Source organism: Stigmatopora argus, chromosome 11 (assembly GCF_051989625.1).
Source record: "Stigmatopora argus isolate UIUO_Sarg chromosome 11, RoL_Sarg_1.0, whole genome shotgun sequence".
In the NCBI taxonomy this organism is placed as follows: domain Eukaryota; kingdom Metazoa; phylum Chordata; class Actinopteri; order Syngnathiformes; family Syngnathidae; genus Stigmatopora; species Stigmatopora argus.
Genome location: NC_135397.1, coordinates 1,056,055 through 1,083,084, shown reverse-complemented (window position 1 = coordinate 1,083,084; position 27,030 = coordinate 1,056,055). Strand labels below are relative to the sequence as shown.

General features: G+C 42.9%; 1 protein-coding gene across 27 annotated transcripts in view; it reads right to left on the bottom strand.

Annotated features, from left to right (window-relative positions):
• kcnma1a (potassium large conductance calcium-activated channel, subfamily M, alpha member 1a) overlaps positions 1-27,030 on the bottom strand; it is a 140,058-nt gene that overhangs the window by 31,768 nt on the left and 81,260 nt on the right. For 6 of the 27 annotated variants that reach the window (XM_077613534.1, XM_077613520.1, XM_077613513.1 and 3 more), the window contains exons 10-21: positions 21,645-21,755; positions 21,458-21,563; positions 20,131-20,213; positions 19,989-20,058; positions 19,062-19,217; positions 17,890-17,999; positions 17,748-17,816; positions 17,112-17,123; positions 13,277-13,363; positions 13,137-13,213; positions 8,115-8,288; positions 270-363 (exon numbers count right to left, since the gene is read on the bottom strand). In XM_077613534.1, coding sequence (XP_077469660.1) covers positions 270-363; positions 8,115-8,288; positions 13,137-13,213; positions 13,277-13,363; positions 17,112-17,123; positions 17,748-17,816; positions 17,890-17,999; positions 19,062-19,217; positions 19,989-20,058; positions 20,131-20,213; positions 21,458-21,563; positions 21,645-21,755 — 1,149 coding nt within the window. Of the gene's footprint in view, positions 1-269; positions 364-1,828; positions 2,189-3,719; positions 3,801-8,114; positions 8,289-11,972; positions 11,982-13,136; positions 13,214-13,276; positions 13,364-17,111; positions 17,124-17,747; positions 17,817-17,889; positions 18,000-19,061; positions 19,218-19,988; positions 20,059-20,130; positions 20,214-21,457; positions 21,564-21,644; positions 21,756-27,030 lie in introns of all 27 variants that reach the window. The other 21 variants (XM_077613530.1, XM_077613521.1, XM_077613531.1 and 18 more) reach the window with 7 other exon arrangements.

Genomic DNA, 27,030 nt, shown 5'->3' with positions numbered 1-27,030 from the left:
CGCGATAGAGAGGGAGCCTCGGGGCAGAGTAACCGTACAGGTCCTTCTGATTGGCCGCCGGTGTCATTAGTGTCAGCATTGTTTAAGGACGACACAAAGACCCGACCGGAGGAGGTGACAGCTGGGACTTTAAAGGCGCAGTACGGTTCTTTGCCAGGGAATATTATCTCAGCTCCGTCATTAGCGGCTGACGGAGGAGCCTCAAGCTATCGGGTTAGCGTTAGCGCCCACCGTCTTTCCGTCAACTCGTCGAGGCGGGCGTCTCTTACCTCATCATTTTGGGAGAGCAGTTGGGCGAGTTCCGCATCCCTCCGTTGCGCTGCTTTTTTTTGGGCGAGAGCGTGGACGGATGTTCGTCTTCGACTGTAAAGACACGCGTACAGGGTTAGAACGGAGACAAACGGACGGACGGAAGGGCGAGCGATCTGGACCTGACATGAAAATCAACAGATAAAGCATCGACACGGCATCCTAGCCAACACAACAAAAGAGAACGCAAACAAAAACGGGAAATTAATCACTGGAAGAAAGCAAGAGAGATGACGATTAGTAACTGGGGGGGGGAGTCTTTAAGGCAGGAGAAAACCTCGGAGAAAAACCAATTGATGTGACCTGAAAGTACGGAGGGCCTTGGTTGGACTTATTTGGATTGGTCTTTCAATGGACATCTGGCTTATTTTGATCGGTTTTTCAATGCTCACCTGGCTAGTTCGCAACGTTTTTTAGATCTTTAGCAGTCTGCATCAGAGTCACCATGCCTACCTATGCCATTAATTGCCATGTGTGATGGTGGACAAAAGCGTGGACAATGAGATACAGCAAATAGAGGTTATGGAGATGGATTTTACGCTAGCTCGTTTTGGCGTAGCTGGCTAAAAAAGCCTATCTGGCCCATTATTCCAGTTCTAGCGCACTAAAAATGGCTCTTCTACTGGTCTACCTCCATGCCAAGAGAACACTTCACACAGGTTACCAAGGACACGCCAATAGGGTAGGAATTAGTGGGCTAGATGTCAGAAGCAACTCGTGGGAACAAATAACACAAGGTCAGAACTAGCTTGCAAATTAATGATCCGAGCGGGATTCGGTAGTCAATTTTGGACCGTTGGTCGTAAGAGTTTGCCAGGCTGAAAAGACAGGGAAACTAGTCTGATCTGTACTAGTACTGTTTTTACAAGACACCCGCGTTAGTCCTTTGGGTGGAAATCAATAACGTCACACGATATTAGTGCAGACCAGAGGACACAAAGAACGCCTAGCAATCCCAAACAGACACATTTTTAATTCCATTGGTGGAAAGACGGCTATTTTGACCTTCTTTGTGTCATCCGCCGCCGCTAGTCTCACTAATCATTGCTAGTTTTACCATCAAGGACTCTAGTTGGCGCCGAAGGACTAAGTTAGATGGCAACCAAGCGCTAGTGCCAAGCAGGATGAAATGTTTTTTGGGTTACGGTATGCAGTCAAGATGGAATCCACCAGTAGGAAGCGCCACAACTCGCTCCGAGAGGACGGTGATGTTTTCCTAGCTGGCAAAGTTAGCGTCCTTAAAGCTAGATGACGCCGCTTGCAGCTACGATAAGATGGGCTACGTTATCTCAAACAAATGAAACCATCTAGCCCGAGACGTTTTTGTGGTCTGCGTCAGAGCTGCAAGCGGCGCCGTTTCTAGCCGAGCCCCCTTGGAAACGGAGTCTACGTTACGGGCCGCCGGCGAGCCCTCGGCCCGGCGCAAATCCGTGCAAAGGGGCGGCAAAGCGAGCCATCATGCGACAAACGACACAGGCAGGCTACCGACTGATGCGTCCCGCTCTGGGGTGCGACCTACAGCGGCTACTGTGACTGTGCAGCACGGCATTACGGGGGTGGTAGCGGTATTTCACCGGCAGACTGCGGGCCCGGTTGAGCCGGCTCTCCGCCAAGGATCGGGCGTCTTCTGGCACCGAGATACTCAGGCGCAGTTTGGAATGGCGGGCCGCGGGGGTGGGACCCGCGGGAAGGAGGCTTCCTTTACGGTTATTAACGAGGGGGATGGCGGCGCCCGGCTTAACCGAGGCGTCCCGGCGGATGCTTTGCAGGGAGTTGGACGAGAAAGCGTTTGAGGCGGAGGTGATGGTGGTGATGGTGGAAGAGCAGCCGCTGGGTTTTACCAATCGTTTGGGAAAAGACGCTCTAAAGTCATCCGTTACTGTCAAACAATGAAAATACAAAGGGTGAGAAAAGCCGCCGGAAGTGCGTTAAGGTAAGCAATTAGAAATGAACACATTTACGTGACTTGCTAAACTATGACCGTGTTTTCAGAACCAGAGGCCGTTTAAATTTGTAATGAGGCTCACGCTACGAAAAGAAAATAGCTTAGCTGACGTACGGGGCATTTATTTGAGGGGTTTCAGAGCTAAAATGTGCGTAGAATAAAAGCGCCGTCACGTCTTTGTCGTTTCACGTCCCTCACGGTTTTTGTCGTCTGCCCGCGGGTGTCGACATTTGCTGTGTTTGTGACAAACATGAATTAATTACATGGCAGAAACAAAGCAGAGGAGAAACGCCACTTGGCTTAAGTCGGGCGAATCCCTTCAGATGTTTTGTCGTGTCAGCATAAGCAAAGTCAACTCATAATTGATGATAGCGCACACTTAAAAGCATTAAAGACGGGCAAGGGTTCACTTTGAATTAAAATGGCGCACTGCTAACCGGATGAAAATCACAAAAATACGCGTATGAAAAGCACTGGTTGTTAATTGAGAAATGGCGGGTAGGTTTAAAAAACAAGCCCCTCCTTTTTCGGCAGAATCTAAGCCCTATTCCAGATGTCTTTTCTTTTAATTATATTTATGTAATTTGCTTTTGCTGCAAGACAAGAGAAAAAAAAGGTCTGTTTACGTATACTCTATCGCGAGATAATGGCTGGACTGTGTGGACAGGGGGGATTACGTAGTGGGAAACCAAATCGAGAGAACTCTGGCCTTGTGTTTGGTTTTTAAGCCTGGTTTAGTCCTCCCGTGTCCCATGGCATCCCGTTTGATTAATCAATGTAATAAATCGTCCCACGTGGCTCCGACTATGGCGTGTTCGGAAAGGATCAAGACTATGTCCGCGAAAGCCAAGGCGGCGGCGACACGAGTCAAATGTGCGCTGGGAAAGTGGGCCTCGGGTGGGAGGGTGGCCGTTCGGTCGGTCCTTTTGGAGGACGGAGCACGCTCGGGTGGCCCCGGGCGATAAACAGACGTTTATCCCAGCAGTCAGCTGCCTCCTCGGTTTACGGGGCGCCACCGATAGCTCCTGGATTCATCTGGCCCTTGTCAAACACGGACAACGTTAGAGCACGCTGAGCCGCCCTGGCAGCTCCGCTGTGCTTTCTGAACAAGGCAGACGGCAACTGTCCCTTCCCGAAATGCTAATCACGGCGTGCCAACGGATGGGCGACAACGGAAACCGTTGGCGTTGGCGCGTGGGGGAGGCGGGCTTTCGTCTTTATCGCGCACCAGCGAGCGCTTTCTTTCGGTCTGCATTGCGTCAGGGGCGACAAAATGTTAGCGTTCCCTCCCGTAGGATGTCATGGCCACTATGCTAACGGTGAAACACGACTGCGTTTCAGGGTAAACAAACACCTTAAACAGCATAGCGTATCAAACGTCACATAAAATCAGACATGAACTTATTATATATGGCATGTGGCAACATACTATCTATGTTCTTAACCAGAAGTAACAATGATTTACCTAAACTGCAATCAGCTTTGAATCGAACGCCAGTCTCTTTTTGGTTTCCACTGTTCCCTGGTGTTGTAGCGCCATCTGCTGCTACACGCAGCACAATGCAAAAAAAAAGGAAATGGTTCAAGGGACGCCAAGTTGTTATTTATATTCAACACAAAGCTGGAACTGGAACAAAACACGAGGAATAACTCTTTTATTCCCCTTCAAATTCACAATCGAGGGTCAAAATCCACCACATTTTCAGGACGGAATTAGGCACAACAGTGTTGTCAGTTACGTTGACGGCAACACTGTTAGGAGAGACATTTAGTGTTCAAGTCACAAGACGACAAGGTTACGTGCTAAGGGAAGAGTCGACGGGAAGGAAACCATCGGTACTAATCGTGTTACATTAAGGAGGGCCGATAGAGCAGAACGGGAAGGACGGAAAAACACTTACGTGGTCTGACATATCCATTATACTTATATTTGGCTGAGGAGAATGCAAAGACAAGTGGCAGGTCACACGGGGGGAGAAAGGGTGCCGTCAAGCATACATTGGGAAATAAGAGACATGGAGGTAAGAAGGTGGCATGGAAATGAGGTCACAAATACATTGGAGCAATGGGGGGGAATGGGAAATGGGAAATGGCAACTGGGGTCAACAGAGAAGAAAAACACGGCGATTGGCGGCACAAAAATGGGAAGATCTCGGGGTGAACTGTGCTTGAAGGCACTACATTTACAAAGACATGTAAAAAGCTCAATGGAACATTTTTGAAACGACAGATTATGAGTGGAAATAGGATCAATGCCATGGAATCGGTTTCAAGGATACGTCTAGTTTTTACGGCAATTTGTATTCCTAATACTTTGAAGTGACTCAACGGTGATCAATCCGATGCAGATCTTTGATTAGAATGCCCGTCGCTAATTATTTTAGTAGCAGACTACCTAAAGAACTGCCCCCTTTTGGAAGAAAAATAAAAGACCAGCATAAACGTTGGATACAGTCACGAGTAAATGGGGTCTGGATTAATAAAATCGAATGCAGATCTGTTACAGTTCCGATGCTTGTAGTTAGCACTCGTAATTAGCCTCCTGTCTGTCATCCAAATACTTCGTCGCGATGAACTGGCGCATGCCGAGCAAACATTGCGGGCACTTTAACTCGTCTGGGCACTGCTGACACTCCGGACTCGGAGTTTCTTGCATCGCTAAAGGTCACGCCGAGCGCCCTAGGCCGGCCCCTGACACGGATCCTCGTGCTGCGACCCACAACGGCCCTGGCATCTGTCTCTAGCAATTTGCCTGCGCCCCGGACGCTAGCCGGCTAGCGCGGCGAGGCTGCCCGGGACCGGGGGCGGAGACGGGGGCTGGGGGCTGTTCAATCTGCCTGGTGGACGGGAGCTGTCAGGGTAAGTTTGGGGAGCGAGCAACAAGGCCAGGGAAATGAAAACATAATTTCGGTGTCAAGAGAGATAAAAGTCTCTGCCGGTGCGATGCAGATGTACAGACAGAGGGAAAATGCAGGGTTGGGCGCCCCCGATGGAAGGTCACCGAATAGCACAACATACCGCAACCATTTGTATCTCAATTTTTGGCGATCAGGTCTTAAAACAGACCCAGATTTGAAGTGGCCCCCAATTTTCTAGAGCAGGTGTCTCAAACCGATTCCACCGAGGGCCGCAGTGGGTCCTGGTTTTTGTTCCAACCGATCCAGTGCCAACATTTTAACCAATCAGGTGTCTTCTAAAATGAGTAGCACATGGCTGCAATCAACTGATTAACTGATTACACTTGCAAAAGGTATCCTCTTGCTGACTTGGAATGAAAACCTGCACCCACTGCGGCCCTTTGAGGACCGGTTTGAGACCCCTGTTCTAGAGGGTACCCTGGTTCCTAAAGTCGCAACGTCAACTGCCTTTTGGGAATGTGCCGTATTTAAGTAATTTGCTCATTCATCAACAAATTAGCCTCCTGAATGCTAGCAATAAATTCAAGTCAAGATGCAGAAGAAGTCACCACGTCTAAAGAAGTCTTTCCAGGTCACGGATTGCCGAACAGGAAAGGGTGAAGGGAAATCTAGTAATCCCGGACTTGGCAAGCACCGCTTCGCTAAAACTCACTCTGTTCAGAGTGACTTGCCGTTAAGGGGGGGTTGCAGGAAGGGGCGGCTTTCCTGAAATCCTACAGAGGGCTCGAGGGAGACGTGAGATCAGTAACCATGTAATGGCTAGTAATTGCTACCTAGGGATAGCAGCGCCGTGCCCAAGTACACGGGGCCAAACTAAACTCATCGTGACACGTTTGACATTAATCTAGGCTGAGTCTGCCGACGTCGGGTGAATGCCAAGGAGGAAACCAGATCTGCGCAGACTTCGATGATAGCTGGGCCTACCGCCGCCGCCGTCTCTAATAGACGGACAATTTACCACTTCCACCCGAGTCGAGAGCAACACGGACAGGTACGAGGCCGTTCTTTATCAAGCCGACATCTTTTGTGTTTTCTGCCAGTGTTCTCTCAGATTGTCAAACACGGAGATAGACAGTCAGAAGCAATGGTTAGCCGTGGGAATGGGAAAAATCGACATTGTAACTTTGGGCCGTTTGAAGCGGTTCTTTCTAAAAATTAGAGCGTTAAATAAGTCAACAAAAGCATGAAAGAAAGACAAAACTACTGTAACGAAAATACAAACTGAAACGTTAACTGAGCCAAACCTAACGCGTAAGAACAACAACAAAACATTACATTTCAGAGTGAACTTGGAACATAAATCCAATTTTCATGGATACAAACCTTACCTTCAATAGTCCAAATCATCAACAACACAACAGTCAATCGCCACTGGCGATGATTATCACACAACCGCGCGACGAAATGCAGCATGCTATAGCTAGCCACTTTGATTACTGTACAAAACAGCATCACCACAGCATTACGTACGTACCCACCAACACAATACACCGAGTCTCATAAAATGATGATAAATAAATGAGGAAAACAGAAAAACACTATATATATATAGACATATATATAGACTGCTAGGTAGCAAACAACACTCAGTAAACATAGACGGCTCAATTTTCGGACACTGCGATGCTAGTATATCTGTTTTTTTGTTTTTTGTGGAAGTGTAAGGCTCACTCGGTTTGTTTTTAATTGTAATTAACACAGAGATGGGACTACAGACTACAGAGAACATTCATTCATTTGCTAGCTATTCCAGAAAATGCTATCATCTCTAAATTACCTTGGATTAAGTTGTCAGGATATCATTTTTTTGGTCTTGGCCACACCCAATGAGAAGAAATGATTTATCTTCTATTGCTGTAGTCCGATTTTTTTTTATAAAGAGCTCTTTAGGAACAAAGTCTGTGAAAGAGCAACCTAAGTCTTATCTTAAAAGTCTGCGAGACTGTGAATGACTCACTACATCAGATATAGATTTTTGATGGCTTTGCTGATGTCTGAAAAAATCGAGCAGTTATAGTTAATAATACCATGTCAGTCATAGCAAATTTACATAATTCCAGGTGGCAGTAAGGCTATTTTGAAGGATTTGCCTGAACTTATGGAGGCCAATCATCCTGATTTATGAAATGCAGTTCTTCGTCTAAATGGTTCGAATTTAGCTTGAGCAATTCAAACCATAGATGCTCTGCAATATGGCGCCGAATACGCCTTCTCCAAATAAATGTTTCTTATTCCGTTATACATTAGCCTACTTTATGATGTGGTATATTATTTATAAATTCTCATGAGGAAAAACATTTATTACGATAGCAGTGTGCGTGTGGGTCCAGTTTTTTAACTAGGTCTACAATGTCTTGTGTGTCTTGTATCTGTCTTGCTACTGCAACCAAGTAATTTCCCGAATATGGGACACAATAAAGTTCTAATCTAATTATGGATAAGACTATCTGGCGAGTAGTGGAGTCAGCCATTTTGCCCGTCGACACCTTCGCAACGATAGGGATTTTCGAAAAATGAATGAATGTTCTCTTATGGGAAATTTTCTGGTTGGAGTTTAGTCTAATCCTCGCTAAACGCCTCCTCCTTTTCGACGTCCTATCGACTCCAAACACTCAAGAAAATAGAGCCCGGTGTGAATCTAACAAATAACCAGACATGTAAAGATACAGTACTAAACCAAACCAAAAACATAACGAGCGAGTGCTTGCTAGCGTGTTACGCGAATAGCATAAGGACATACAGGGAGAAAGACAGCGACCGCTAGCTAGCTAGCGGTGATTGACACAAACTCAAAAGAAAACGTGAAGGCCCAAAAATTAAAATACCACAGCGACACAAGACGCGGACGGCGTCACGGCTACACGAGCGTTACGGAAGTGTAGCACACGGAAGCAGACGTCACAGACAACAGGTAACGGCATGTGTTGGGCGGTGTCACTTACAGGCACGTAACGTGGTTGCGCAATCATGAACAGAGACAGAGGAAAGTGGGTAGGCCCTCTGAAGGGTGTCCATGTTACTATGTACACTGCCTGACATGCAAGAGCAGTCTCGCTCGGAACGGCCGCAATCAAAACAACATGCCAGTTTCATTCGCTTGTAGACGGACATCTTGGCTACAGTCACGTGTCAGGATGAGAGGAGAGGAGAAGCAGCAGGTTAATGCCAAGAGGAGAAAATATTCATCCAGGGAGCTCGTCGGAAGGTCGCGACATCAGAATGCCTGGACTTAGCGCGCTTGAACCCCACGGACGCGCGAAAAATACTTCCAATTGGGTCACGACGTCGTTAGAAACGACATACCCGTCAACCTGAGGCGACCAAAAGCCAAAAATGTGTCATTTATAGTCCGGAAAATACGGCACGTGGCTAATAAATGTATTACTTAGATATCTTACACATTTATAATTGAAGCGTTTGTGTGCAATACATATTAACGTGACTTTTTATACAGTTCATAATTTGATAAAATAAACTGTAACGCAATGTTAAATGTGATTGCAACACACCACGTTAATAATTTCTTAAAACGATGTTCAATTGGAGTTCAGAAGTATCTACAAAGTTCAATGTTATCTATTTACTACTAAAAATCATTTAGAAGAAAAAAAATCATACCGTCACGACTGGAAATAGAGTTCATGTGCGAGATATTGTGTTTTACATGATGTCTTTAAACGCACCATGTGAATGGTTAAACATAGAGACCAAGGAAAGATCTTTTTTTTTTTTTTTTTTTTTTTTAGTTGTGTTGGCAATGATTACACATTACAATAGTCATCTTCACATATTTTTTTAACAATGATATTACACCACAGCCATTAAAAAGTCTTAAAATATCGTACGCACAAATTCCGAGTTGACGGGTATGAATTGCCGACTAACCATTATCGTGACTTTTGGCGTGTTCCGTCACCAACCTATCAATCCTCACGGTTCCGAGGGGCTCAAGCGACACGCTAAGACCCAAACAGATCAAAAAGGCAAACCCGTACGATTGGGGGAATGGGGTGAGGATCAAGGAAGGGAGGCATTCAGGGGGAGGGGGAGGAAAGGCACGAGCAATGTCAGCAGCAAACTTATCATCCATTTTTACAGTGACATCCCGCAAACGGGCGGGTCTCAGAAGAGCGGCGGACGTACCTGTGTCCCATCATGCAGCGGCGCTCGGTCCCAAAAAAGGCACTCGCTATGCTAAAGGCCGAGCCGAGCCGAGCGTGCCAACGCATGTTGTCGCTTGCGCAAATCAACTTTTGCTGCTCCGCGCCCAAAGGGAAGCTTCACTCTTAAGTCGTTTAGTTGCTTTTTAACGTTTCAAACCCTCCTTCATTTGAATAAATTCGATAGTGTCGTGAACTAAACGGAAAGCTGACTGAATGATGAATTAAGGAACTTTTAAGGTGTCGAACGTACCACTTTACCTGTCGTCATATATTCCAAAAATATATATACCCGTTCGTGATATATTCAAAATATACATTCGTGCTTCGTTCTTGCTGATCAAAACGCCTGCCTTTATCTGATCATGTCGTTTTTCTAATAAAAAGCCTTACTATACTATGTCGTTTTTTTAAAAAGAAAAAAGCCTTACTATACTATGTTGTTTTTTAAGAAAAAAAGCCATACTATACTATGTCGTTTTTTTAATAAAAAAGCCTAACTATACTATGTCGTTTTTTAAGAAAAAAAGCCATACTATACTATGTCGTTTTTTGAATAAAAAAGTGTCGTTTTTTAAGAAAAAAAGCCTTACTATACCATGTCGTTTTTCTAATAAAAAAGCCTTACTATACTATGTCGTTTTTTTAAGAAAAAAGTCTTACTATACTGTCGTTTTTTAAGAAAAAAAGCCTTACTATACTATGTCATTTTTTAAATAAAAAACCCTTACTATACTATGTCGTTTTTTAAGAAAAAAAGCCATACTATACTATGTCGTTTTTTAAGAAAAAAAGCCATACTATACTATGTCGTTTTTTGAATACAAATGTGTCGTTTTTTAAGAAAAAAAGCCTTACTATACCATGTCGTTTTTCTAATAAAAAAGCTTTACTATACTATGTTGGTTTTTTAAAGAAACAGGCCTTACTATACTGTAGCCTGTTCACAGTAAGGTGTGACAGCAGTATGTGGCCTTGGTGTTTGTTTTATAGACAAACAGTTCCTGAATTTGACAGTTGTCCAGGGGGCGCGAAACTTAAAAGTAGGACGTCATTAAGAAAAACGAAGGTAGCAATGTCGTATTAGAAGGCGTGGTTACCAGTTTTTGGAATATAATAGCGTTTGACGGCCTCCAAAGCCGAGGAGTGAAGTCCCCTGAGTGGCGTCTCTAGTTGCCGGTCCCCACTTGCCATTCTCTCATTGGCCCAGCTCGTCTTTGACCAGCGTCAAGCCCAGGAGAGAATGGGAAAGACGGCTTTCGGGGGGAGCTGGGGGCGCCGTAATCCCGGCCGGCCGTCCGTGCATGCGCCATGGCTTCGAGAACATGCAGAAACCCGACGTTGAGCGGGTGCAAACATAACTGTTCAGTCGTGAAGCAGTTGGACAAGGGCTGGCGGACAAGAGCGGCGAGGCTCATGCTGGAACTTTGGCACTTCAGAGTTTTCACTCGGGGTGGGGGTTGTGGGGGGGTGGGGGGTGAGGGCAGGATTCACTGGGACCACGGTCCATGTATGTATGGTATGTTCCAATGGGGATTGACACATGGTAAGTGGCTGTGGAACGATGGAGAACACGACACAAAGACGCCGACAATGTCTTCGGACTTTTCGCAAGTACGACGTGGATTTGGGCTTCGGGGGTCGGAACGGAAACGAAAAGATTAAGTTGTCTGTCGCGGGATGGCTTTAAAGAGCTTCCGGGGATAGGATTTTTTACGTTTTGGATGGCGGAAAGTAGAATTTCAGCCTAGAAATCGGGTGGGAAGGGTTAGTCCTATTTTGAATGGGTATTGAGCGAAACAGAAGCAGGTCAGGTATTCCGTTAGCATTGAGCTAGTACTCTAAAATGACTAAAAATGTGCCTTTAATCAAGACTACAGGAAAATACTTGGGACTTCTACGTTTTGGATGTCGTAAATTGGAATTTGACCCTGGAAATAAGGTGGTATTCCGTCTTTTTTTAACGTTAATCAAGCGTCAGCTATACTTTTAACCTTTGAACTAAAAGAAAAACATTATTTTGCCTCATTCTAATCATGCAAAAACTGTCTATCACATCTTAATATCTGAACATTTAAATATGTCAACTAAAGTGCAATCACATTTTAAAAGAACATCTGCTTTTAAAAATGTAAATGAACCAATCTACCTAGATAAAACAACAAAATTGCAATAACTGCAATAACTGTTTAGCGTTCGCTTTAAAGATATCTGCCGCCATCGAGCGTTGCAAATGGCTAGAATGTCTAGACCCCGAATGTAAGACAACCAACATTTTTTCAGTCTAATTTCAATGCAAAAAAACATTGTCTTATATTCGGGCCAATACGGTAGATATGTTTAAAGCCTAGTCAAAGCACCGGCCGAATGGGAAAGGGAGGGGAGGGCTGGCTGGCTTGCTGGCTGGCTGGAGAAGGGATGGGAAGGCTAGCTGGCTAGCGGGGCTAGCTGGTTTCTGCCGGTCTGAGCACAGTGTCGAAATGAGAGGCGAGGAGTGGGATGCAGAAGCTACATCGGTACATGCAACATAGATACTACAGTGTGCTATTTGCTGAGGAACAGGAGGAGGATTTAAAAAAAAAAAAAAACTTTGCATAGTAGGACAACCATTTGTTGTTGTTGTTGTTTTTGGTTACTCACAATAAATCACTAGGAGCGAGTAGTTAAAATTAAGTGGCGTTTTCCAATGGCAGCAAGGGAAGGAAATACATCAGACAGAGCGTGTCAAAGGTCAAAAAGAAACACGAGAAGGAAGGAAATCAGAACAAGAGGAAAGAAAATGGGAGCGGCTTTTAGAAGCATTACGCTTTTTGGGGCGGAATGAGATCGAACGTGGAATTTTTTTTCGGGGAATTATTACAGACCTTTTGGAGAATTATTCCCTTCAATCGGAGGATATCATATTATTCATGTTTTTTTTAAGGGAAAAGAGAAGAAATGACACTTTTACAGGCATTGCTTGGGTTATAATCACTGAAATAATACATTAGATTTGTAATAAAATGGATTATGTTATTTATTTATTTGACATTTAGTCACTATGGTTGATATGGGGAGTGTTTTAAGAAAATGTTATGGTGGAAATAAGGTTCTTGCATTTCAAATTTGACCGTTTTATGACTGAATTTGGTACAGAAAAATAACTTTTAAACTTCATTTTGTTGTACTGGACAAATTTTTTGGGTTGGAATCCACAAAGCCTGAAATTTGGAGTGTTAATACAACTTTAAATGATTTAAAACACAACTCAAATACGATTTAAATGTGTTTAAAATAAGAAAAATATTTGTTGAATTGATATGAGTCGCCAAACATTCACTAAATCAGATAAAGTTGATTCTTTCTGAAAAAGAGTGCCTCTCCCATTTTTAAAATGAAATATGTATCATTAAATCATATCATTTAAACTCATTTACACTACTTTTAATGCGAACAAAACGATGGAAAGGAGTTAAAATCGAGTGTTGCATAAATTTGACTTATCTGACTGAAAGTGTTGAACTAAAGGAACGTGTCAATAAAGTTTTAATTTAGCCAGATAAACCTGCCAAGGAAGAATCCAAAGTATTTCATTATTACCAAAACAATGTGAACACCTAATAGAGGAGTGGTACAATGTATAAATTAAATAAATAGCCTTAAGTTTCCGACCAATATTTACTAAAAATTAAAGTCATACGTTGCCAAACCGGATGCCGCGCTGTCCGGAATTTTCCGTTTATTTACCGTTAAATACATTTGCCACAGTATTGAGGGGGACGGTTGAAATGTTGTGGGAAAATGGCGGAAGGTCGATTTACTCACGTCGTTTGCAGCCACACTTTTTGATCCGTTTGGGGTCGGTGATGTCGTCGTGACAAGCTTTGCAGTAGAAAAAAGCTCTGGGAAATCAAAACACAAGGCTTGAGTTGAGGTTCCGAAGATAAGCTAGCGCGGGTTTTCACCTCTTGACTTCCTTGGCATCGCTGGCGATAAAAAATCCCAGCGTTCCTTCCTGCAACTTGAAGTGGTTGCCCGGGTTGATGAGAATGCTGGGCGAGAAGACACAGAAGACACGGGCCGGTTATTGATTTAGCCGCTAAAAACCGACGCCACGTGCTAATCAAGAGGAATGGTACATACGAGCTTCCCTCAGATCCTCAGATTTAAACTCAATGGAGCACTGCCATTTATGGAATAGTTCAACTATATCGTTGTTTGCTCTCCTTGCATTGTTATTATTTTTACGCATGATTTATTCCCTGAGATTCACATTTAGACACGCATTATTTGACAATAGGTTGGGCCATCCGGGTTATTAAATATGGATCTTGAGAGCTAATCATCACAACACAGTGTTAAAAAAACTAAACAATCCACACACGGCAAGAATTTTTTATGTACACCTTATCTATTACAGATGACATAGTATAATAAGACTAATAAGATACTTTTAACTCTCCGCAACGTTCAATAAAAATGAAAGATGTCGAACTTGACAATCTAAGACGCGAGACTGAGTTGCGTTTGAAATAGCACAACAGCCCCAAAAGTGACGAATAGTAGCCAGTCCTACAAAAAACGGTACTCGGACGTTTCCTCGAAACACGTTTGGTCCTTGGACGTTTGGTCGACCGGACGTTTGGTCGACCGGACGTTTGGTACAACGGACGTTTGGTAGAACGGCGTTTGGTAGAACGGACGTTTGGTCGCCGGGTTGTTACTGTTGAAACCAGCTCTCAAAATTATAATCATGAGAGAGAGAGAGAGTTTAATATCTAAATATTTAATATCAAAATATCAACAGTAAACTCTGTCATAATTTGACAGCGAGCGAACCTGGCGACCAAACGTCCGTTCTACCAAACGTCCGGTCGACCAAACGTCCGGGGACCAAACGTCCGGGGACCAAACGTCCGGTCAAAAACCTTAAGATGCCGGCCCTCCAGAACTATTAAAGTCATCGGTACGGGAGGAATTGGACAACCTGGGTGAGAACGGGGATTGCATGTTCCATAAACTACTGGCTAAAATCGCGTAGAAAACCGTTTCCGAACTCAGGTCGGGCAATTTCCTACTCTACAAATATGTTAATCATGTTGGACAGAACATAAAACAACAATCACAAAGGATCGTAATTCCTTTACGCTTCATCACTGGGGCGAATGTAGCGATGACACTTGGACACAAGTGAAGAACAAAAACATGTATATTATAATGCTAACTATTAATTTGGGTTATTGTCGGACGGGGAGATGCAAGGGAATGAACAGCATCGCCTTGAATGGGATCATTCAAAACAGTTTAGATCTCGTGGTGGCTTAAAAACACGGATTTCCTCATTTAAATATGAGCCGGAATAGTACCTGATTACAATGTTGATGATTTGAACGTTTACTGAACTGTCCATCGAAAATGTGAGAACCCAACACGATGCGAGTGTGACGTCAAGTCTTGTGAGTGCTATGTTCTTGTACTGAAAAATGGCTGTATCATTCCCCATTAATTAGACTGACGAAAATTGGAAACATCACACACACACACACCTGATTTAAACTCACGCAAACACACACACACACACACACAGGTCATTAATGGTTACCTCTGGGCAACGGTCATCAATGATGTGAGTGTGAAACCAAATTCAAATTAAAAAAACACACGGAATCCACTGACCTGGAAGGTCACAGTCCTCCACAAAACCAGCCCAGACGAAAGACCCCAACAAATTTGGAAACATTTTCGGGCGTTAAAAATGCGTTTTTGGGGCAACGGGTCTTTCATCTGGGCTCCGTCAACGGCGTGGTGGCCAAAGGACAAATATCGAGGGAGCGATTGAATCCACGCCGCGTGAAAATTGTCCATTTGGGGTCCGAATTAGCTCAGATTGAATAGCCCCCGCGGAAATACAAGCATGCTCGTTAGTGGAAAAAACAAAAATGAAAGCCATTTAAACACTTCCACAAGCCTTGCTGCCCCAATTTGAGATTTTGAGCCCGATGGCGAACCCAAACCACCAAAACCTCAAATTGCGAGCAACAAGGTAGGCGGTTCGAGACGGGAATCGCGTCGAGGCTTGATATTTAGGGCATGCGGGGGTACCAGACAACACGAGGGGGCGGGGTCACTGCAATACGGGTCAAGGGGGACGGCGATGTAGATGCAAGACGCTTGCAGTAACTTCTGTGCAGTTGGATTGTTTCTTAAACACCAAACTGACAGGAAGTGACCTCACTTGAGGACATCTACTCAAGAGAGACGCACACACAAAGGCACGCAGACACACACGGCAGACGGATTGGCGCGCCTCGGCCCCGCCCCCTTTTCTTCCCCCGGATCACATACATGCTAAGCACGTGAAGCGTTGACAACGGGAGAAGGTGATGGGATGCAAAAGGTCAAAGGCCAATGGAAAGGGAGGGCGATCCAATTTGGATACGCTTCGTGGTATCCAAAATGGCCATGCTTTTGGTTTTTTTGCCCGTTTTTTTTTTCGGTTTTTCTTGGGTGAATGGATGACGGTGAAGTAAGACAAGACATAATATTGTGGTTAGGACGATTGCCGGCAGATGTCGTCGGCGGATATTTCGGGGCGCCGCGATGGGGAACGAGAGATTGCAGCGTACGAGGGAAGATTTGAGGTCATTGGATCGAAAAAAGTTAACGGCCATACCGAATTTTGCGGATTGGAAGTCGCACCTGAGTATAAGTCGCGTCAGCCAGAGGAAAATAGAAGTGGAGTTTAAATCACTTTTTTGGGAGAGCAATTTGGAATGTTATTAAGAAACGTAACATCGAGAACAACAGTCTGTTACTGTAATACATGTGTGTCAAAGTGGCGGCCCGGGGGCCAAATCTGGCCCGTCACATCATTTTGTGTGGCCCGGGAAAGTAAATCATGAGAGCCGACTTTCTGTTTTAGGATCAAATGAAAATGAAGAGTATAGATGTATATTACATTTCCTGATTTTCCCCCTTTTAAATCAGTAATTGTCATTTTTTCATCCATTTTTTTTCTGTTTTTAGTTCAAAATCATTTTGTAAAATCTAAAAATATATTTAAAAAAGCTCAAATAAACATTGTTTTAGATCTATAAAACACTGAATATTCAGGGCTTTTAATCCATTTATTAAAAAATGTAAATATTATATCTAAAATGGTCCGGCCCACATGAAATCAAATTGACGTTAAAGCGGCCCGCGAACCAACCCGAGTCTGACACCCTTGCTGAAATCTAATAACTATAGTGTAAAAAAAAACGATGCGCAGTAATTTTCAAATTTTAAAAACTTATATAAGACGCACTTGAGTATTAGTGGCGAAATGACGAAAAACGTGCGACTTCCAGTCCGGAAAATACGGTCGTGGAATCGGGACAAAAAGAAGGGAACTCAAAGTGAGAGAAATCAAGTAAGCGAAGGGTCTGGTCGAGAACAAAAAAAAAAAATCAAAGAAGAGGTAGATGTGGAGAAAAAGAGAGAGAGAGAGTGAACGTTTGGCCTGGAATACAGCGACAACAGCAAAGACAAGAAAACATCACTCCTACAAACATATCCAATTGATCTAGTTCCTTCCTCTCTATGACTGCCTGCAAAGAAGTTAATGCATTGAGCACAAAGGGACACCATCAAAAATGTCAACGAAAAAAAAAAAAAGAGTTAGGAGGAGAAAAAGAAGGCCTGGGTGAGAGAGCGTTTTGGGGGGGGTTTCCTTAGGAGGGGGGGGCAAACTCCCAAAGTCACAAGCGTTAAAGTAGCGGCCGAACTTTGGAAGTAAGATAGGGTAGAGGGCGGGCGTACCGCTTTCGGCTTCTGCAAACAACAAGAACAAAATCTCATATCAACAAGTGCTCAGTGACAGAGAATACAAGATGTTCTCCACCAATCTTTGGCCGCGGTGATTGCGACCAATCGGATCGGAGAAGGTCGGGAAATCCGCTAAGTGTGGAGGCTTTTAGTTTAGGGAACGGAGGAAAGTTTTTGGCGGCTGATGTAAAACCCGAAGATCGGCCAATCACTGCTAATGTTAAATTTTAAGGCTTCTGGTGTGATGAGAACGTGCAAAAAAATGTCTTCAAGAAGGAAGGAGAGTTGATGTATTAGGAACACAAGAAAAAAGAAAAAAAACTGAATAATCATCGAGGAGAAAATTCACAGATCACATGAATTAGGCAGGAATTTTGATTGAAGATTTATGCAAATAAACAGATTTTTTTCCTCCACCTTTAGTTTTTAGAATCGAGAAAAATGGTTTTAAAGTGTTTTTTTCTGCTGTCATTTAAACAGTCATTATTAATATCAATTTTGGATAGCCAACAACCTAAAAAAAACCACAACACAACATTTTCAAGCTAAATATATTCAGAGAGGCTTTGCTCAGCTTTCCCAAGTAAAGAAATAATGTCAAATTTCATGGGAGGAGGAGCACGTACGAACCTGCTTTCTCTTTGCTCGGACTTGTACTCGATGGCAATGAGCAACAGTTTGAGTTTGACGTAACACAGTCTGAAAAACAAAAAGGTGGAGATGAAGAGGCCTGAAAAGGTGGCGAAAAATGAAAAACCAGAAGCCTACTTACTCGCACACGGTGGGGAAGGAGAGGCCCACGAAGGCATTGGACAAATATTCAGTGTACATCTCATTAGCCACGCCCTCCAGGTAATATTTCTGCCAGGTGTCCTCCTCAATCTGCAAAGTAATGGGAGAAAAGTCACCTTTCCTGGCCAATATCCAGAATCCGTCTTTTAAACGTCATCTTCAGCGCTGAGCCGCACAAATACCGTATTTACTCGCATATAAGCCGCCCATGCGAAAAAGCCGCACCCTCGAAATTGCCTTAAAATTGTTGAAATTTACAATTTCTTGCATATAAGCCGCGCACGTGTAAAAGCCACACCCTTAAAATTGTTGAAATTTACAATTGCTTGCATATAAGCCGCACGCATGTAAAAGCCACACCCTTAAAATTGCCTTAAAATTGTTGAAATTTACAATGTCTTGCATATAAGCCGCACGGGTGTAAAAGACACACCATTAAAATTGCCTTAAAATTGTTGAATTTTACAATTTCTTGCATATAAGCCGCACACGTGTAAAAGCCACACCCTTGAAATAGCCTTAACATTTTCGAAATTTACAATTTATTGCATATAAGCCGTACACATGTAAAAGCCACACCTTTAAAAAAGCCACACTCTTAAAATTGCCTTAAAATTGTTGAACGTTACAATTTCTTGCATATAAGCCGCACGCGTGTAAAACGCCACACCTTTAAAATTGCCTTTAAATTTTTGATGTTTACAATTTCTTGCATATAAGCCGCACACGTGTAAAAGCCACACCCTTAAAACTGCCTTAAAACTGTTGAATTTTACAATTTCTTGCATATAAGCCGCACGCCTGTAAAAGCCACACCTTTAAAATTGCCTTAAAATTGTTGAAGTTTACAATTTCTCGGATATAAACTGCACGTGTGTAAAAGCCACACCTTTAAAAAAGCCACACCCTTAAAATTGCCTTAAAATTATTGAAATTTACCATTTCTTGCATATAAGCCGCACACATGTAAAAGCCACACCCTTAAATTGCCTTAAAATTGTTGAAAAATTACAATTTCTTGCACATAAGCCGCACGCGTGTAAAAGCCACACCCACCCATAAAATTGCCTTAAAACCGGCCCTGCAAGGATACCAAACGCCACGGGAGCTTGGATTTAGCGCGACATGGAACGGGGCGAGTGGGCGCGATACCTCGATGAAGGACCTCATGGAGAAGAGGTTGGCCAGCATGGTGGACAGGCCCTGAGCCAGGCAGCTCTGAGCGATGAATCCCGCTTTGAGCTCGGCGAGGCAGATGGCGTCGTCGCCCTCCCTCCAGTTCCAGCTTGGGATGTTCAGCAGGTGGGCCTTCGCGCCGAGACAACGGGACGTCGAGAAAAAAAGTTGAACGGGAAGCGGGAGAAAAGATTTCAAGGTTGCACCTTTCACTACACTTTTAAAATTCACCCCTATTGCCGTAAATGAAACTTATAAGTTCAGTAATACCTCGTTTATGGCGGTGAATCGGTTCCAAGATGTAGCCATCGTGTTTTTATGGTGTCTATTAAATATCATTCGGACTTTTAAAACCCTCTCTGTACTGTTAACTCACTCTCTAGTCACCATTTCATGTTTGTATATTGTTCCGACACTATAAACATTTACGATTTATTTGGCGGATCAAAACTTCCATGTGCTAAATCTGAGAGATATTAACAAAATAAGAGGATTTGATTTTGTAATACAGTGATCCCTCGCCATTTCGCGGTTCAACTTTCGCGTTTTTTTTTCAATTATTTTTTTAAAGTTCATAAAAATATGAAAATCTTGCTACTAGGACTCAACACTGAAGAAAAATATTATTATCATTATTATTATTTTTTAATACGGGTGACCCAACTTCGCAGTTTTTCAATTATCGTGGCCATGTTGTCTCCAAATTAACCGCAATATTCGAGGGATTACTGTATGCCTAATTTTAAGTAAAATTCATTGGCTGTCATTGCCGAAAATAGGCGTCCAATCCATTTGGAGACCACGGTTCTTGGCCCAATAAAGTCCAATCTATTGAAATCAGTAAAATACTCCCTGCGGTGATAATCTCACTTTAAAATGAGATTATTTTTATCGGCGTCTCACCTTATTGTGATACTGAAGCATCTGTGTTATTATTCTGATCTTCGGATGGTAGTTCTTAATGGAGATGACCCTAGATGAGGAGAAAACATGGCGTTCAGACTCAAAGCAAAGGCGAAAACAAGATGGCGTGAGTGAGCGCTACCTCATGATGTTGGAGGCATCTTCGGCATCGGGATCTGCACAGTATTTATTGGCCAGGATCAGACAGGCGTCTGCCGACTCGATCTGTGTCCAAAACATGGGAGAGTGGAAAAAATACTGGATCGGATCATTCCAAGCGGCAGTGACGTTACACAAGAGGGTGCAACATCAATTTTTTGGCATATTCCAGTTTCTGTTCTTTGGATATTAACGTAGACACGAGTGATGGGGATTGGGATTTGAAACGTTTACATCTTGAGGCGTTTAAAAAGTTCGGCAATAGAAATAAATCGGAAGCAAAATAGGACACATTTACGTCGTCGTTGAGTGAGAAAATAAACACGATAAATCGGAATATTTTTGGAGTCGTGACAGAAGGCAAAATTGATATTAATCTTAATCTGTTGGATACAAAAATACAATTCTAATTTTTAATGTGAGTATAACTGTCACAAAATGGCGATTACAATACAAACAATATATGATTAAATCGTTTTCGTTAGGATTATGAGTATTATTCTATAACCACGTTTTCTCTTTGTTTCTCAAATCAATCCATTTCAACTGGAAAAGATGACATTACATGTTTATGTAGACGTCCAATCCAATTTGACTGGCAGCGAATGTTTGATCCCATTCAAATTGGATTGGACGCCAACAAGCTAATTCTTAAAAATACATTTTTGACACAAACCGTAATATTTCGATACTCTGATTAACAAATTGAAGTGGTGAGATTTCAATAGGATGTTTTGAATGTTATTGACGGCAATAGACGACCAATCCAATTTGACTGGTGGAATGGCAGTGAATCAGATTGGACGCCAACAAGTTAAAACATGAAAATAAATACGTTTTAGACGGTACTTGGACGTTTGGTCGCCGGACGTTTGGTCGCCGGACGTTTGGTCGCCGGACGTTTGGTCGCCGTACGTTTGGTCGGCGGACGTTTGGTCGCCGGACGTTTGGTCGCCGGACGTTTGACAACATGATAGAGAGTTTACTGTTGAAACCAGCTCTCAAAATTATATTCATGAGAGAGAGTTTAATATCTAAATATCTACTGTTGAAACCAGCTCTCAAAATTATATTCACACGGGCGACCAAACGTCCGGCGACCAAACGTCCGGCGACCAAACGTCCGGTCACGGTTTTAGACACAGCATAGCATTTCGATACTCTCTCAAATTCAAGTGGCAGAATTTCAAGTGGATTTTTCAATGGAATTTGGAGGAAAAATTGAAATTCTCAAAAGACTTTCGGGGCCCATTTGTGTTCGTTGCCAACCGTCCGGCCCGTTATTTTAGCGGCGATAGACTGAAATATACCTTGACTCGCGCCAGGTCATGCGGGTTGAGAACAGATCCCTGGTAGAACTCCACTTGTGTAAAATGGCGCTTAAACAAGGCTTCCAGCTCAAGATTAGGGGAAATACTGGCGCACACAAAGGGGACATTTGTCAATACGTCAGGTCGCCCCACGGTGGACGACGTCGGGAGCGACGGGAAAACTTACTTATGGAGAAAAACAATTTCTACATTGACATCATCCCTGTCCTTGTGTAGGAAGTCTTTGAGGAAGTTGGAGACACTTTCGAGAGTAATGTGACCGCAGACCACAATATGCCTGAGACGGGGGACGGGGGGGATGGGGGGAAGACATTTTGAGTGGGTGGCGTAAATCATTGCAGGCACTGGCATGTCTCCCAAACATCATCAGCCAAAAAGCAACAACAAAAAAATGTCTTCAAAGCAAAGACGGAATTGAATTATATCGCTTTTGCCATTAAAGTGAATATTTTCCTCCCCTTGTCATGAAAAGTGGTTGAAACGTGCACACACTTTACTGTAAGTACCGTTGCCAACCAACTAAAAAATAATAATTATTATTATTATATATAAGGGCCAATTTGTTGGTAAAGCTAACCTGGTAACAGTCAGCCTTTAGTTATTTTTAATGAATTAATATGGTGTATATTTGGATAATATCATTAGATTGGATTAGAACTTTATTTCATCCCGTATTCGGGAAATTTCTGGGTTGCAGTAGCAAGACAGACACAGAAGACAATGTAGACCTAGGTAAAAAAATGGAGCCATACAATATTATATAATATGTAATAATATAATGAATAGGTATTTTTTCCATCCATTTAAATAAATAGTCCTGCTTAATTTCAACTGGTTAACATGCCGGTATAATTTTTCACAGCACAACATAATCCAAATGAATTGGTTTTAATGCACTTAAACAAATTAGGTTACTAGAACGCCCCAAAATACACCAAAATATGTCATTATTCAGTGAAACGGTCCGTTCCGAGAACACGTACAGATAAATAAATAATCGACCATCTAATTAAATTTGTCTATCGGCGCTAAATTAAAACTTGGAAAGAGTTACGTCAAATAGTTTATCTTTGACGGCGCTTGTGAGGTTTGATTAAAAAAGCTGGAAATTTTGTGAAGAAAAGTGCAAACTAAAGTACAAAAACAATCTATATGTACGAAGTAACTGTAACAGGAACTCGACCAATGAGACGAACGGGATTGCGTATAATTGTTGCCCTACTTGTGTGCTCATTGGTCTAAAAAAACGGGAATAAATTTGCTTAAGCGTTCTCCAAAAAAAAAAATTTAAACCTGAGCGATATCCGTTTATTCTTAGAAATCGGACGCCATTTTCGATTATCATGACAACGCGAGAGAGACAAAGCGTGTCCACTTTTGTCTCGGGACCATTCGGTTTTTCGAGACAGATTTTTGGGTGACCCGCAGCGGTTAGCCCGTCATCCGTTCTCAATATAAAAGTCAAAGCACCCCCGCGTGAGCCGAATGGATGTTGACAAAGACACGCATTTCTACACAAGAGCGCCGCTAAGGATGTTCAAAGAGATTTGGGGGGCCCCCTCTTGACGTCAAGTCTAAACAAGAGTCTTTCACGAGAACTTGGCGGCGCAATCAGGGCCCGGCACGTGGGATGGGAACCTTGTTTGAGCCGTATTCCGCGTTGTCGTGATCGAGCGCAAACGTCGCTAGCGTCATCAAATGAAAACAAGCCTGATGAAAGGACGCCGTCTTCAGCCGGTTCGTGTTTGGCGGGACGACCGCTTGTCATTATTGCCAGTTTGCTTACATTTGGGGTCGTGACAGAGTCAGAAATAAGATCGGAAGAAAGCGAAGAGTTGATTCCTGAATTAAATGTATGATTTCTAAAGATTGAAGATGTTAAAAACGAGTTGAAATTTGTGGCTAAGATTATTCCACCTTAAATACAGTCGTATCTCTACTTACGAAATGAATTGGTTCCAAGACTTTTTTCGTAACGTAAAAATTTTGTAAGTAGAGGTGCACTTTATATGTAAATTCTCTAATTCGTTCCACAGTCCTCACACAACTACCAACTAAACCCTTTAAAATTGGTCAAAGTGTCCCAATTTTGAATGAAAACTGTGAGGAAACACAAAAAGGAGAGAAAATTAGAAGGAAATGATTTAATAATGTCATAAAGTCACTCATTCGGATATTAAAAAATGTGTAACCTGAAACTTTCATATCTAGAGACATTCGTAAGTAGAGGTACGACTGTACTACTTTTTTTGTTGCATCTAAAATAATAGTTTTAGTTTTGATTCTGACACGTCACCATTTATGAGACATATACAATAAATATATTGGGATAATAATTAGCTGATCTTTGATCCCCCACAAAATGAATAACTCATTTTTTAAGCTACCATTGTAACGTCTATATTTCCACAATGATTAAGTCATAAAGTTCCCATGGGGGAACCAATTCAAGTAAATAAAGAGAGGGGAAAGAAATAAAGTTTGAATAAAGACAAAAGACATGAAACCGATACCAAGTCACATGTCAAACATCATCGTCTTCAATGTTTCCGATTTTGCAGCAGTCAGCCCTCCAACGAGTAAGCTTGACATCAATATTTTGTACATTTTGCATTATTAGCGGACTAAAATGAACCGTCAGGCTTCCTTCCAAAAGTAACTAAATTTGACCCCAAATGTTTTGGCTTTAGCGAGACATGCTTGACTACGCCAATCTACAATGTTAAATCTACCATGTCCACCTCGGTTAACTTTGACTTTCCACCATTGGTTCCAAACGTTGCCTTTTCCTGACACAGATTAGTGCGGACACTTGGCAGACGCCATCGCGACTCAACAATATCGCCTAATGCCGAGCGGCCTCGTCCGCCACTTGGCGGGACACGCCAGGAGGCAAATGAGCCGCCAGGAGGGAACTGAGACGCTTTCCCTTTGGCCGGGACTGGCACGGAACAGCGGCGCTCTCACGACAGCAAAGCTAAAGTCACGCTTTCCTTAAATGAACTCCATTTTATTCTTTTTTTTTTTTCTTCAAAGCTCTTGTCGAAACTTTAGCAAACGAATTCTGCGATATATCCCGACATTTCATTTCACGATTCTCGTATGAATTCAAAATCCATCTGAACCAATCTTTATGCCTGTGTTTTTGGTGAAAATAAACAATAACTGGCTGCAATTCCACTCCCGTCCTCTAGTCGGCAGCACCACCGGCCACGCCCTAGTACGTAGTAACCTTTTTTTTTTTCCCAAATACGGGATGAATAAAATTGTCCAATCCAATCATACTTGAAATAAACTATAACCGGCTGCAATTCTACTCCCGTCCTCTAGTCGGCAGCACCACCCGCCACGCCCTAGTACGTAGTTATATTTTTTTATATCCCGAATACGGGATGAATAAAGTTGTCCAATCCAAGCATACTTGAAATAAACAATAACCGGCTGCAATTCCACTCCCGTCTTCTAGTCGGCAGCACCACCCACCACACCCTAGTACGTAATAATCTTTTTTTTTAATTTCCCGAATACGGGATGAATAAAGTTATCCAATCCAATCATACTTGCACAGGTGAGGGCGCTGTTTCCCCGCTCGAGTCCCAGATGCAATTTAACAAATGCAATAAAACATTCCTCCGAATAAAACACCCCAGAAAATAGATAAACATTGAATAGAAATACGTTGGATGCAAGCGGGTTGTACAGAACGTGCACCCACACAACATGCAGTCAGGAAGACTTTTTGACAAATGAAAAGCAAGATAGCTCAAACATCAGCAACAGACAAAGTCGCTACTGCTCTAATCCTTAGTTTAGCCAGTTATTCCCGCACACATCATAAATTAATATGTAATATACTTAACACATGGTAGATGTAAGTGGCAAATTTTGGGGAAAATTAATTGAATTAGGCGGCCGGTGAAAGAGTGGTTAGCGCGTTGGCCTCACGGTTCTGTGTCGAGGGTTCGATCCCAGGTCGGTCCTCGCTGGGTAGGGTTTCCATGTTCTCCCTGGGCTTGTGTGGGTTTTCTCCGGGTACTCCGGTTTCCTCCCACATCCCCCAAAACACGCATGCTAAGCTAATTGGTCTTTCTAAATGGTCCTTAGTTTTAAGTGACTGCTAGTTTTGATCTCATTCTGCCCCGCGATTGGCTGCCCACTGATTCGGGTTCTCAGTCACCTGGTGCCTGTAGTTAGCTGGGATAGACTCCAGCACCCCCCGCGACATTAAAATCTCCTGTAAAAGTTTCATTTTGCATACAAAACATGAGATTAAATATCAGGTTTACAGATTTTACCGTGCAAGCAAAGAGCAAACATTTCCTAACCAATTTCAATATCTTTAAAAAAATAAAACTAACTTTAAACCCCAAACCTCAATGCCACGCTCGCCACTCAGCCAGCCACTTCACGCTAGACCGCGCAAGCTAGCGCCAGTTTGAAAGTGCCAAATCCTCGCGTGTTTTCGAGCGACAACGCCCTCCGGGAAAAGTTTGAATGACCGCGACTTTCCGCAAGAGTTGAGAGAGCGCCGTGACCTCAACTCCGTCATCAATCAAAGCCTCGTAATCTCCCGATCGGGCCCAAAACCGTCTTTGCGTCGGCTACGCTAACGCGAAACGCATACGTCCTTTTATCCGCTGCGTGCGATGGTGCCGCTCTAGGTCGATAGCATCTGATAGTTATCACATGTTCTCTGCGGAATGACAGCAAATAAAGTGTGTGGGAGAAAGTACCGCGGCTTTTGACAAGGGCTTCTCTCAACACCCATTTGCGAGCCCAACTTTCATTTCCTGGCCAAACATAACATTTCATCAATCGGGCGCCACCGAAGGCTTTCCTTTCTTTCCTCGGACTCTTTTTTTTCACTGAATTCCATTGGACGGAGAATAAAAACGAGAAAACATCGTTGGCGACGGAAAAAAAAACACAAACTGGCCCAATATTGTTTAAAAATACATAAATTTTGCGATATAATGCAGGATTAAGTTGCCTGATTCTCGTATTGGTTCACAATTCATCGGAATCGATCTTTACACCTTCGTTTTTGGTTAAAATAAACAATAGGTGTCTGCACTTCCACTCGCGTCCACTAGTCGACAGCAGTCCTGGCGGCGAGGGCGCTGTTTCCCAGATTTGTTTTTGGTTGACATAAACAAAAGGCGTCTGCACTTCCACTCGCGTCCACTAGTCGACAACAGTCATGGCGGCGAGGGTGCTGTTTCCCAGATCAAGACCCATATTTAATTTTAGTTAATACTACATTTATTCAATAATTGGACAGTAATGACCAAGAAAATATTCTACCTCACTCAAATAAGTTTTTTCTGGCCCTGCGGTGGTTTGTGTACCTGATATGCTAATGCTAATGTTTTGACTTAAGATTAGTTTTTTAAATATAACTGTTCGTTATTGAGTGCTAGATTTTTCCGATATATATTTAGAATCCTGCATTTAAGCAGATCTGCACAAAAACGGGAAAAAAATGAATCCATGAGCTGTTCAAACGTAAAACATGTTTACTTTAGTGCTAAATGAGTTTACGGAAATAAACG